We start from the raw sequence: 13,837 nt of genomic DNA on the forward strand, positions 1-13,837 counted from the left end.
CTACTCAACAATAAATGTAAATAATGACAAAAACAGCTGTTTTTATATTTTTAGGTTATGTCATACGAAAATAACACTTGCAGGTATGAACGCACAAATTGAAAGTTGTATGGATGACGTCAATTTTGACAAACATAGAGAATGTCGAATGGGTGAAAGAAATGGCAGCTCATATGACATTGATAGATGGTGTAAACAGCCCTTTAGCTAACAAAAAGTTTTTATTTGCCAGAAAATTGCAGTAAAAGTACGTTGACTGTCAGTTTTGTTGTACCGTGTGTACTATGCTTAACGATAATATCGATAGCAATCGATATTTTAAAACATTATATCGAAAATATCTAATGTTTGGAATATCGATGGTTTGCCAGCTCTACCGCTTTAAGAGCAGTACACAATAGCTTCGTTCCAGTACTTCTTAATGGTAAAATGTTCAAAAGAGAAAACTGTCAAAAATGAGTCCAACACACACATTTTTTCAAAATGTACGGGAACGGAAAAATGGCAGAAACGTCAAAAAATCTGGAACAAATGTCAAAGTCGGCATGTCAGCCAATCGGAAGGCGGCAAACATGTTGCACATTTTTGCTCGCTCAAATTGGTCGTGTAAAAAGTTTCTAAAGAGAAAGCTATTCAGCGCCATTTTTGTTCAAAGAGAAGTGAACATTTTGCAACTTTTTGTGTACGGGAACCCATTTCGAGTAAAAATGTGTTAAATGTGTAAAAACCTTTTAGTTCTGGAACGAAACTAATGTCAGTTTTGAATGTCGATATTTCGCAGTTATCGATAACTTTTTTACAACCCCGACAAAAAGCGTAGTTGCGTGCAATCGTTTGCTCCGGTATGAATTAGTGCACATGCATCTACCTTGATTTTTGTTTCAATAATCGAACGCCACGAATTTTATATTTACAGGCCTAATAATCGTTTCTGTCGGCAATTTTGTTTTGATTCCTTTTATTTGTTATTTTTATAAACTTTGTAAGCTTGAAATGCCGAAAGTTGTATCTCGGAGTATTGTGTGCTCTGATTCCAAAGATCAAGAGGAATATAATGACGATTCACCGTTAAATATATATTACTGTTTATGTGGAAAACTCTCATTAATTTTAAGTAATAATGAAACTTTAATTTTTTGCCTCTATAATTTTTGCAAAATCTTTACTGCTCAGATTGCTCCTTGGAAAAACTACCTTTGAGGCGAACAGATGGTGCAAGAGTTATAAATGGCAAACAACATGCTCACAAGCTAACATATCTTGAAGGTGGAATTGAATATATAAGGAGGAAAGAAAAGGGGATTGAAAAACAATATCGTTTTAATGTGAGTACAATAACTTTTGGTATGTTCCAGTACTGCAAGAATCTACTAATTTTTACTATTTTTTTCGATAACATAAAGGAAAAAATGTTATCGTAGTAAAAAGTAGTAGCTTCTTGCAGGTTCTGGAACAGAGCAATTATTATCTTGTCTTGGTTGGCATACAGTAAGTAACTATCACGACTAACCCCAGTGTAAATATTATTGTCAAGGTAATGTAAATGTCAAACAAATGTATTTGAATTGTAATGGCTTATCTTTCTTTTATATGCACATAGCGGAAAATTCGCAATTTCTGCAAATTCTCCTGATTCTAACGATGTATAATTCCAGGAAATGTATACTACACGGGATATAGCCTCGAAAGTTACGCAAAAGCACTAAAAATATTTATTAACACGTTGGCGGACGTGAATGCTATAGCATTCATTTTCATGGTGAAGTAGGATGACGTGAATGCTATAGCATTCACAGGCAAAGTCAATCTTAAGTCATTTACTTGTATACAATCCCTTGTTTTTGTGATTATTGTACATAATAGGCTTATCTTTCCTTTACCGACCCACCTCAGAAAATTATGAAAAAATTACCACAGATAGTGCTTTTTGTCCCGATGTATTGCTTTTGTTGCGGAAATGTATACTTCCCAAGATATGGGCCTCCAAAAATATTTAATTTAAAAGAAAATTTTGTTCCCGTTCCCGAGATTTGCACCTGTCCATAGGAGAAAGTTCTAAATCCCGGCCGAAGGCCGGCTATTTAGAGAAAAATATTTAAATAGAACATTGGTGGCGTTTATTTAATTGGGATAGCTGTTACAATTTTGATTTTTCAAAATAGTCTGGCTTAATCCCTTTTGTTGTTTTAATATTTAAAACAACAAGTTTATTAGTGGAGAAGGTTTGGCATCGTTCGCCAAGGGGTAAGGCAAGGAATGAGATCCAGTGGCGTGGATCGAAACTAGTCTTCCTTGCCTTACCCCTTGGCGAACGATGCCAAACCTTCTCCACTAATAAACTTGTTGTTTTAAATATTAAAACAACAAAAGGGATTAAGCCAGACTATTTTGAAAAATCGAAAAATATTTAATTTAAAAGAAAATTTTGTTCCCGTTCCCGAGATTTGCACCTGTCTATAGGAGAAAAGTATCTAATTTAAAAGAAAATTTTGTTCCCATTCCCGAGATGTGCACCTGTCCATAGGAGAAGTCTTAAATCGGTGTAAAAAGCACTATCTGTGGTAATTCTTTCATAGTTTTCTGCGGTGGTTTGCCAACATTTTAGACTAGGGCCATTGTGGAACTTTGTTGGCCCATATCTCGGGAAGTATACATTTCCGCACCAAAAGCAATACATCGTTGGAACCTGGTTAAAAGCCACTATCTGTGGTAATTTTTTCATAATTTTCTGCTATGTTTTGCCAAAGTTATAGGTTAGGGCCTTTTTGGATCTTTGGAGGCCCATATCTCGGGAAGTATACATTTTCGCAACAAAAGCAATATGGTTGGAATCGGGATAAAAAGCACTATCTGTGGTAATTTTTTCATAATTTTCTGCGTTGGGTCGGTAAAGGAAAGGAGTTCCCATAATACGACTAATTTCATATACAGTCAACCAACAAAGTCTACATACACCCTATAAATCTCGAGATCTAAGGGTAAGGAAACATCTTTAAGAAAATCCAAGTACATAGTTCTATTTCATATAACTAATGAACAAAATTAAATGCAACAAAAATATATTCCATAATGCGAATAACGGTAAATTCTATCAAAATTAATATGGAAAAAGTGTACATACACCCCAATGAAATATTGAGATTACCGTAAAATTTATGGAATAAGCTAACAAATTTTACATTTTATTGCTTTATCGAACGTCTTTGATTGTCCATGATAACATTTGACAAAATAGGAATATATTTGTGGATTAATTGCCTTTATTTAAGGTCAGACTTCGTGTCTAGCTCGTTGAAGCGGGCCCTTACAGATTTCTTTGAGTTTTTCAGTCTGTTAGTTTATAAAACCCCAGAAAATACAGTGAGACCAATAATTTTGAGATCCAAGAGCGCTTTGAAGTTGTTCTTGTGGATATTATATGCTCCTGAGCTTCGCTAAATATACGAATTCCTGAGTTTTCTCATAAAGTTTATAGTTTTCACAGCATTCCAAGTGGTAACTTACATGCAGAAGCTTTGGAATTACCTTGTAATAAGGTCTGATATAATTGTTGGACCTTAACTCAATCAGAAATATAAAAAATTATTCTACAAACCAGCTCCTAAAGTTTCCAAAGCATCAAAATAAAAGCATCAGCAAAGAATGCATGAAATTTGTATGAAATTTACACTGTTAACTAATATGCTCTCGTATTAATGATCGTTAGGGTCACTTAAAGCGCTAAAAATGTCGGATAATTTTACATTGCTGATTCAATGGGTGCTCAAGGATTGTACCAGACCTTAGTACAAGGTAATTCCAAGGCTTCTGCATGAATTTTGCCCCTTGCAATGCTATGAAACCTAAAAACTTTATGAGAAAGGTCAGGAATTCGTACATTCAGGAACATATAAAGTTTACAATGACAACTTCAAAGCGGTCTAGGATCTCAAAATTGTCGGTCCCACTGTTTTTCTGTGGTTTTATAAAGTAACAAACTAAAAAACTCAAAGAAATCTGCAAGGGCCCGCTCTAACAAATTATACGCGAAGTCCGACCTTAAATAACCACAAATATGTTCCTAATTTGACAAAAAGGTATCATGGGCAACCAAAGACATTCGATAAAGTAATAAAATGTGAAATTTGTATTGCTTATTCTATAAATTTTACGGTAATCTCAATATTTCATTGGGGTGTATGTACACTTTTTCACTATTAATTTTTATAGAATTTACCGTTATTCGTATTATGGAATATATTTTTGTTGTATTTAATTTTGTTCATTAGGGATATGAAATAGAACTATGTACCCGGATTTTCATAAAAATGTTTCCTTACCCTTAAAACTCCAGATTTATAGGGTATATGTAGACTTTTTTTGGTTGACTGTATATCCATAATATATGGTCTGTTCCAGAACTGCAAGAATCTACAAATTTTTACTATTTTTTCCGATAGCATAAATGAAAAAATGTTAACGTAGTAAAAAATAGTAGCTTCTTGCAGGTTCTGGAACAGAGCAATAATAAATAAAAAATTATAATAATAATATTAATAATTATTTAATAAATACACAAAAACTAATTTCGAAAAAAAATGGGTGTCATTTTTTTGCACCTCTCTGAGTTTTTTTCGTTTCGACCTTGTCTTTTATTGCCGACTGTTTCAGAACATCGTTTACACACAGTTGGAAGGTGTAAGCACCACAACGAATGCTAGTAATTGTATTTGATGAGATGTTAAAATCAATTGATTCAATTGTATCGATAGCTATTCGGCAATCGATATCATCGTCATCTTCCTCGAAATCCACGGCATAATTATTTATCGACAATTGCATTTCATAATTCAGGATTCGTACAGTTTTGAACATATTTGATCCGTTATCGGTTTTAATTGTTAAAATATTACGTATATTAACATCATATGCCTTTAGAACATCCAATATAACTGTTTTTATATATTCAGAAATGTGACTTGATCTAACCTCCTTTATAGCCAACGTTTTAACAACGTTTTCATCGATACTTAAGTCCAGCCTTGTTGCGACATCCATCTTAAGGGAAAATAATATCCCTTTAACTCGTTTGAGATTTCCCTTTTAATATTTTTTGAGAAAGCGATAATTAGTTCCATTACGTTATGTTCATTTACCGTTATCCCGAGTACACTTAAAACAGGTTCTATAAGAACTTTAAAGGCTTTATCTTCGGCCATATGTAAGGGCGGCCATCTTTTGTAAAAAGTTCCATCAATGCTTTTATGATGTCAGAAAAAAAATGGACAGGTACTTTATGGTTTTAGTGTGCAAGTAATTGTTACGTATACAAATATTTCCACCTAGTTCTGACTTTATGACTTTTCAAAATAAAAAATTCCGACAATTCTACATGTATAATAAACTCTAAAACTATAGCACACCCAAAGCACGGACGTTGCATTCACCGCTATGCATCAGTCCTTGAGTACCTCAACGGTAATTCATAATTTGAAATAAAGTAATTTTTATTGTGGTTTAGCATTTATTTTTATTCTGAAATCATCGTCAAGATATTTAATTATATTTGTGTAATATGATATTGATAATCAAAACAATTACTTCCAACTATTCTTCGATGCTTTCTTGACTTAGCAAGAAAGACCATCGCTTTTTCACATGTATAACATCAGCTGTTCTGTACATTAGTGTACCCAAAGTGACAACATACATGTGAAAAAGCAGATGGTCTGATGGCCGCCTAAAATAAATATTGAAAATGACCCACCTGTTTTCACAATTTTCAATACTCTTCTTATTCAAATCTTCAAAAAATACACCTCCATCACCTTTTGCAAATTGTCAAGATTTTAGATATTAGATGGGATCACTGTATTTCATTTGTATTTATTCCATAAAAAATTAAACTTATTTTTTAATACTTTATAATTAACCAAACAAATTTAAGTGTACCCTACCACGACTTTCTTTCTAAAGCTATATTATGGTGTACACTAAGTGGTTTTTTAATGTACGCGCTTCTGTAGCAACCATTAGTGGTTGCGTACCAAAAATGTGTGTTTGACCACCTTCCTCTTCCAGTATCTCCTGTTTAAGAAGCATTTACGTGTCGGTATAAACCGACACCTTAAATCCAGTCCAATAGGACTGGATTTTTTTGCTCCCCAGATAACAAAGTCTCAATTCGAACTTGAGGGTGATAGGAAAACTCCCACAAAATATTATTTCGAATAGGGGAATGCGGGAAAAAAGTATCCAATCCCCGCGCATTTATAATAGGACTGATTAAGTCCGTAGCTATTATAACTAAAAACAAATAAAATAAATTAAACTTCAATTGTTTGTGAAATGCTAACCAGACAAATTACTATAATACTGATTTTTGATCAAAATTTCATATAATTTTTTATTTAATCTAGTGTAAATCTTGCAAACTGCCCCTATATTATCGACACGATCCAAACTCCGAAAATACCTTTATTTTCCACCATGCTCTTGTAAAAACTAAAAACGACATTCACCTAAATCTAGAGCCAACATCCTCGAAAAATCATCCCATTGGTGAGACGGAAAAGGTTATGGTGACAAGGCATACCAAAAACATGGGTAAATTCAGTTCTGTTACTGTCTCAACAATAGATGAGGAGGAAGATGAGATCGAAGCGGTATGTGTAACAAACACCAACATAATTATGTATCAAACTGATACTAAGACATTTATCATTTAATTACAGCGTGAAATTGCAGACAGTTATGCCAATAATGCTCGAATTATTGAAAAACAACTTCAACGTAAAGGTGGAAAATTAACTGATGTAGGAGCAAGGAATAAACAAGAAGAAGTTATTCCTTCCAAGAAGCCCAGAGGAACATTAATCGATATTTAGTGAAAATAGATTGTAATTTTTTCCTAAAACAATGTTTCTGTGTCAATATTTATAAAAAAAACTCTAATTTTAAAATTAATTATACATTAGCAATGTGTTAATTTCAGCTAAAATCCATATTTTTGATTTGTTCTCACAGAAATTTATTTAAAATGTACGGAGCGGAAAATGCAAAATTGTTTGTAAAATCTGGACGAAATGTCAAAATCAAGCTGCTAGTTTCTACTCACGCACAGTTGTGTGGTAGAAAATAGCAAAAGATGGCGCCAAAATGATACAAAAAAAACAAAAATATACGAAAATATCCGAGTTTTACGTCAATTTTTGCTTAAGGTGGGTTAAAAAAGGAAGTGTATCTTTGATCTTCATATTTACGCGAAGTGATATTTTCCTTAAAAACAGTCCACGAAAACGGATTTTTTGTTCTAGCACCGGAACCAAGAAAGTTTTAATCATCGAATCAATTTAATGTGGTTCGAAAATAGAAAGAGTATTTGTTATTAACGTGTTCGGCATAGATGCAGTGTTGCCGAATCGGACGATTTATCGTCATTTTGACGATTTTTTGGCCAAAATTGGAAAATGACGATTTTATGCCCCGAAATGAGGATTTTTCAAGTTAGCCAAAATTTCATGAAATAAAACTATATATCGTCACCATAAATGCCCGAAGACGTAACCCACAAAACTTTAGAGGAGAAGCAAAAAACGTTATAAAAGTAAAAACTGTTTTATGGAATATTAATCTTATGAAGGCGAGTATATGGGATATTATCGATCATATACGAAGGGGAATAAGTACTGAAACCAAAACCGCTGAATTGCTTAGTTTTGAGATCCTCCATTACAACAAAATCTGCAATATTATCCTATTTTCCGAAATGCCATTTCTTGAATAGGATCGTTGTTTTTGAACGTAGAAGCTTGAAATTTTGCCAGAGCATGTATTTTAGCTTTATGTATCAGATTACGTCAATTTTCATGTCGGTTACGTCTTCGGGCATTTATGGTGACGATATATACATAACTATCAGCCCTATTCTGAACATTCCCATGGGAACTGTTTCCCATGGGAGCGAAATTTCCCATTCCCACGTTTTCCATATTCTCAACGACGTGGGAACATCAAATCATGGGAATTGAATTTTCGAAATTCGAAATTAGTTACACCAAATTATGATAGCATACTTTTAGGGGGCTGTAATTTTGTTTTGTAATACAAAATGTCTATTTGCATTGAATTCGCGGTTTTTGAATTAGATTAGCAAAAGCACAACTTACTTAATTCAACAACCGTGCATTGATTTATGGATTTTTTAAGTGAATGGAGTCAACGATGTGTGATGTTGTTCTAATAAGCACATTTTCTTCAGATTGTGCGAATTGGTGTAAGCATTTTTTAATTAGTAGGCAAACATAATTTTTATGTAAAAAGTAATAGGAACTTTTTAAGTTTGTAACGAATTTAAAAATTGTATGTTGATACCGAGTAATTTTAGTTAGGGGTTTAACGAGTATATCGCTAGTTTTACTTATTCCTAATGATCGCTTGAACTCGTATTTTGCATATTTTTAAAAAAATTCAAAACGATAAGTTCGGATATTTTTCTCGATTATTACATATTTTTGCTTGTTATTACATATCGTCGCCATAAATATCCGAAGACGTATCTCAAAAAAAAAAAAAAAATAATAATAATAAAATAGGAAATAGAATAGATCAATAGACGTTGGTCGTCTGATTTAAAAAACCCGAAAGTTATATTACGAAAATGAATAAAAGTTGTAAAGATTGTATATTATGGTTATTTTCCAATATATTTTAATAATTATTGCCAAAAATTCTTTTGAAATTGATTTGTTTTTACTTGTTGTTCTGCGTTAATAGAATCAACCATGACTCTTTTTCTCGTATTTCAATACATATGGTCTGTTCCAGAACTGCAAAAATCTACTAATTTTTACTACTTTTTTTGTTTTGTTCGATAACATAAAGGAACATTTTTTATCGGTGTAAAACATGTTAGATTCATGCAGGTTTTTGTATCATATAAGAATATGCAAAATCCGAAGTCTACTAATGACATATTTTACAGTACATTTTGTATGCTTTTATTAAGCAAACACATGGCGATTATAAATATTTGCAATAATTGTGTCGTGTAGATGTCTTAAAATATGAAATTTCATAAAAATATGAAATTTCTTGATTTTTTTTTTCAACCTCCCACACTGTTTGCTGGGGAGATTTTTCCCACAAAAAGACACAAAATTCTCCCACAATTCAAGATAGAGAATGTATACTTTTTTCCCATGGGAACAAATTCCCAATTCGAACTTCATTCAGAATGAGGGGAGATGGGAAATGGGAAAAAACTCCCACAAAATTTTGTTCAGAATACGAAAATGTGGGAATGGGAAAAAATTCCCAACTCCCATGCGTTCAGAAAAGGGCTGTATATTTTAACCAAAATTTATAGAAATAATTTGAAGAAAACAGTGTTGCAAACCCGATTTTATGAGCTTTTTTAAAGTTCTTAGTAATTTCCAGCCTGGGGCTGGATTCTTGTTCTATGAAAATTTGAAATGAAAAATATTTCCTTTATAATTTTTTTCATTTGACAGTTTTTTCCTTTATAAAAGTATTCATTTCACAGTTTCATAGAAACAGAATTAAGCCCCAGATTGGCTATATTTTGGCACATATCTGGAATACAGGTAGTTTGAGCTTTTTTGCCTCACAAATTTTCGTTTAGGATTAGGTCGATTCGATAACCCAAGAGTTCGTACAAATTTCAAATTTGTACAAACTTTAACAAATGCTGTTCGATAAAAAACTTGGTCAGTAAAAGAGAAATGAGAAGTAGTTGCAAGAACTTTGCAACTTGCGAAGTTATCGAACAAACCTATTGTTAGTGAATGAAAATCGTAGCTGACTTCCGTCAGTTGCTTTGTATTCGTGCATGAAACTAGGGGTTCTTAGATCGAGTTCCATACAAGAGTAATTTTATGAAATTGAAATAGTGGGGAACTCGTTCTAAGAACCCCTAATTTCATGCACGAATACAAAGCAACTGACAATACGGAAGTCGGACAGCCCTACAGTGCGGGGTGCTTTTTCTGCGGAATTACGTGGCCGATTGGTTTCGAATAAACCAAAATGTAGTCGGAAGGTGTTCGAGGACCTGTAAGTTTCCCATCATAATAAAAAAAAAAACTAGTATTAAGACGTGATTTCCACGTCGAGCCAAGAGATAATCAGCCCAATCATGAACATCATCTCACCGTGAGTTTTCTCACTCTCGCCTCCTCCCTTATTATAAACAGCATAAGGGAGAACAAAACTCACGTTCGTGAGAAAAGTAGCTATCATAAATGTCAAAAAAGTGAGAATGTGAGGCAATTTTCTCTCACCACAGAAATCAAGGTGAGTTGAACAAAAAAATGTAACTATGGACATTTTTTATAGAAAAAAATCGACAAGAAACGAATCTTTTGTAATGATTATCAATTGTATTTATTTGTGTTTTACGTTAAAGGTAACAAATAAAAAACAATTAGAAATTCTTTTGGCAACTATACATGTTTATCCGTGTATCAATGAAGCAAGGAAGACCTCAATAGAGTTTGGCGTAATTTGGAGGTGGAGTTGAAGTTGGCCAAAATTTTTCAGATATGGGAAGCGGTTCAGAATCATATGATGAAAACAGGAATGGAAGAGGATCCTATCAGGAGCAACACCTTTCTAAAAATTTTTTTGTAGGTACTTCGCTAAGGTTCCCAGCAAAATATTCGATGCCAAAGATTCTATTCAAGCATGAGTGCAAGTTATATGTCACCTTTTTACCACCTTCGCCCATTCTTTTTACAAGACTGTGACCCCTAAAAGATCCAAATCATTTTGGATGGCATCTTCAATAACCCAGTGGAATGGTATCTTAACAACCACCTTGGCATGGCATATTCCACGAACAAGCCACAATAGGAAGGATTAAATTAATAAAAAGAGCATGTTTATATTATATAGCCTTTTGCAGGGTTAACCTTCTTGAAAATTGAGAAATTGTATTTAAAATCCATGAAATTGGTTCAAATGTTGAATAGGATCCGAATTTCACGAATTGTACTTAGCATTCATATGATTGGTCCTATTGCTGGAGAAGAGATCGGATGTTTCACGTATTGTATTTATTTACAATTCTTGAAATTCCTTCCAAATGCTGAAAATGGGATCTTTCACAACTTAATTTGAACTAATACAAAAGATCCAGTGAGATATTGTAGCATGCAAAAGGAAACGAGATAGACCCATAGTTCCTTTTAGGGATATTCATAGAATCACTTTCTGAGTCGATTTACGCATGTCCGTCTGTCTGTCCGTCTGACCATGTATTTTTGTAAAAAAAAGTACAGGTCGCATTTATTGTCCGATTCGCATGAAAATTGAGGAATATAGTTTTTGGCCAAAGGACGAACGCTATTTACTTTGGTAAAAATCGGTTCAGATTTGGATATAGCCCCCATATATATTTTCGCCCGATTTAAGACATTTGGTGCACGAAACACGCTATATATGTCCGATTTCAATTAAATTTGGAAAGTGCGACTAGAAATAAGTATGCCAAATTATATAGAAATCGGTTCAGATTTGGATATAGCACCCATATACATTCTCGGCCGATTTTAGGTATTTGAAGCACGAACCGCGCTATACGAGTATATGTCAGATTTCAATAAAATTTGGAAAGTTTGCCGGGATTTGGCCTAGAAATAAGTGTGCCAAATTACATTGAAATCGGTTCAGATTTGTATGTAGCTTTCATATATAAGACAGATTTGAGGTATTTGATGCACCAAACACGCTATATTTGTCCAATTTCAATGAAATTTGGAATGCGTGACGGTGGTTAGTCTAGAAATAACTGTGCCAAATCATATCGAAATCGGTTCAGATTTGGATATAGATCCCATACATATTTTCGAACGACTTGAGGTATTTGATGCCCGAAACACGCTATATTTGTCCGATTTCAATGAAATTTGGACTATGTGACGAAATTTGGTCTACAAATAAATGTGAAAAATTATATCGAAATCTGTTCTGATTTGGATTTAGCACCCATATATACAGGCCTGTCACAGAAACCAATTCCGATCGAAAGTGGAATTGATTCCGAATTTAGCTTCTTCAGAAACCGAAAAACGAAAAATTCTTTCGGAATGAAACCACTTTTGGTTTATCAAGTGGAATTGTATTTTTTTGATAACATGTCACATTAAAACACTCCAAAAGCACTTAAAAATAATAAAAATATTGTTTTATTAACAAAACCACATTTAATTTCATATTTTTTATAATTTTATTGAAAAATTTTGCAAATGTTCATTATTTCTCAATCAACAAAACCAATTATTAACAAAGTGTTGCCACATAATTTTTTTTCGTGAAAATCACATTTTTCTTCGAACAAAGATTTATCGTTTCTAAAAACTAAACAATCTGGCATTACGAATGATAACTTAAAACAAACATAAAGAAGAACAAAATAGAAAGAACTCAAGCACGGTATTTTTCAATGTTATGTTCATTTTTGCATTATTAAAACTGAAAATCCAAAAAAAATGTACATTCTTTTCGCACAAAAAAGCTTTCTTTATGTTTTTGCTTTGTTTCTTTTGTTTCCTCTAATGTTGCCATATTTATACTAAAAAATACGATTTTCGGAATTCACCAAATCGATCGAAATCTGGAGAAGCTAAAACAAAATCGATCGAAATGAAATTACGGAATTGAAACCATTCCGATCGGAATCTGTGACATGCCTGATATTTTACATATTCAGAGTGGTATAGGGTATTATATAGTCGGCCCCGCCCGACTTTGATCCTTTCTTTACTGGTTCTACATTGAGGAAAGCATATAATTAATTTACCATAAACGTTGGTTTAAACTTCATATTAAGCCCATATTTTTCACTTTTAAGTAGGGTGCGCTTAAACGAATGTCATACCATATTCAAGGTTTTTGTACAGAATTTTCCACGATTAATTGTTATGAACTAAGTTTTGTGCATAATTCGTTAAATTTTAATATGATTAACTGTTTTATAAAGATGTGCAAACTTGTGTAAGCATTTTTTAATTATTAGACAAACATACTTTTTGTGTATAAAATAATAGGAACCTTTTAAGTTTGTAACGCATTTAAAAATTGTATGTTGATGTCCATTCAGAATAATTTGAGTTAGGGGTTTAACTTATTCCTAATGACCGCTGGACCTCGTAGTTTGCATATTTTTAAAAAATTCAAAATGATAAATTCTGATACTTTTCTCCATTATTACATATTTTTGCGTACATATTCACATTTATTATACTGACATATTTTTAACGCCTAATCGGTATTATGAAAAACAAAAACATCAGTTTTTTTAAAAAATATTTTGGCAACAAAAATTAATAGAATTGTTAATAGATCATTTGTATACCTTTAAATCAAAAGAAAAGCCAATCCCACATTTTTTACAATCAAAAAAATAATTTGGCATATATGTACGTTTGTGTGATCGTTGTCGTAGTCGTTGAGGAAACTAACACATTTTCAATAGAAAGTTATAACCCGGTTACACATAACCGGATTAACCCAGAGGGTTTCGGTTTCAAGTGTCAATTCCTTAGCGCAAACGTCAAAGAAAACCTCATGAAGTGGGTTAACCCGGCCAAAAACTCTTGTGTAACCGTACTGTTAATCATCTCGAAGGTTATATACGAAAATGTATATAAATTGTAAAGTTTGTATATATTCCCAGCAAAATGTTTGCCTCCAAAGATGCAGTTAGATCATATGTACAACCCAGCAAAATAAATTGGAAGTAGTGCAATGTAGACTAGTTCTTTCACGGCATGTTTTGATGCAGTTCAATCGGAGTCGTGAAAAAGGCACTCCCATGCGTTCAGAATAGGGCTGATAA

The 13,837-nt window shown here is 32.9% G+C and overlaps 1 protein-coding gene across 1 annotated transcript; it reads left to right on the plus strand.

The window, feature by feature from the left end:
* Positions 1 to 880: 880 nt before the first annotated feature.
* Positions 881 to 6,979, plus strand: LOC141392935 (STING ER exit protein). Its single transcript, XM_073965904.1, has 4 exons — positions 881 to 1,114; positions 1,174 to 1,325; positions 6,399 to 6,644; positions 6,714 to 6,979. Exons 1-4 carry the CDS (start codon positions 994 to 996, stop codon positions 6,864 to 6,866), a joined length of 672 nt encoding a protein of 223 aa, XP_073822005.1. The 5' UTR covers positions 881 to 993; the 3' UTR covers positions 6,867 to 6,979.
* The last annotated feature ends 6,858 nt before the right edge of the window (positions 6,980 to 13,837 follow it).

Source organism: Musca autumnalis, unplaced genomic scaffold (genome assembly GCF_047663935.1).
Source record: "Musca autumnalis isolate F117 unplaced genomic scaffold, ASM4766393v1 scaffold_2, whole genome shotgun sequence".
NCBI lineage: Eukaryota > Metazoa > Arthropoda > Insecta > Diptera > Muscidae > Musca > Musca autumnalis.

What these genes read in the sequence shown, in the direction of transcription:
- LOC141392935 (XM_073965904.1), top strand. Translation starts at nt 994, where the DNA reads ATGCCGAAAGTTGTATCTCGGAGTATTGTGTGCTCTGATTCCAAAGAT. An exon ending in AAAACTCTCATTAATTTTAA is followed by an intron (nt 1,115 to 1,173) that starts GTAATAATGAAA and finishes TTTACTGCTCAG; the next exon opens with ATTGCTCCTTGGAAAAACTA. An exon ending in AGGAAGATGAGATCGAAGCG is followed by an intron (nt 6,645 to 6,713) that starts GTATGTGTAACA and finishes ATTTAATTACAG; the next exon opens with CGTGAAATTGCAGACAGTTA.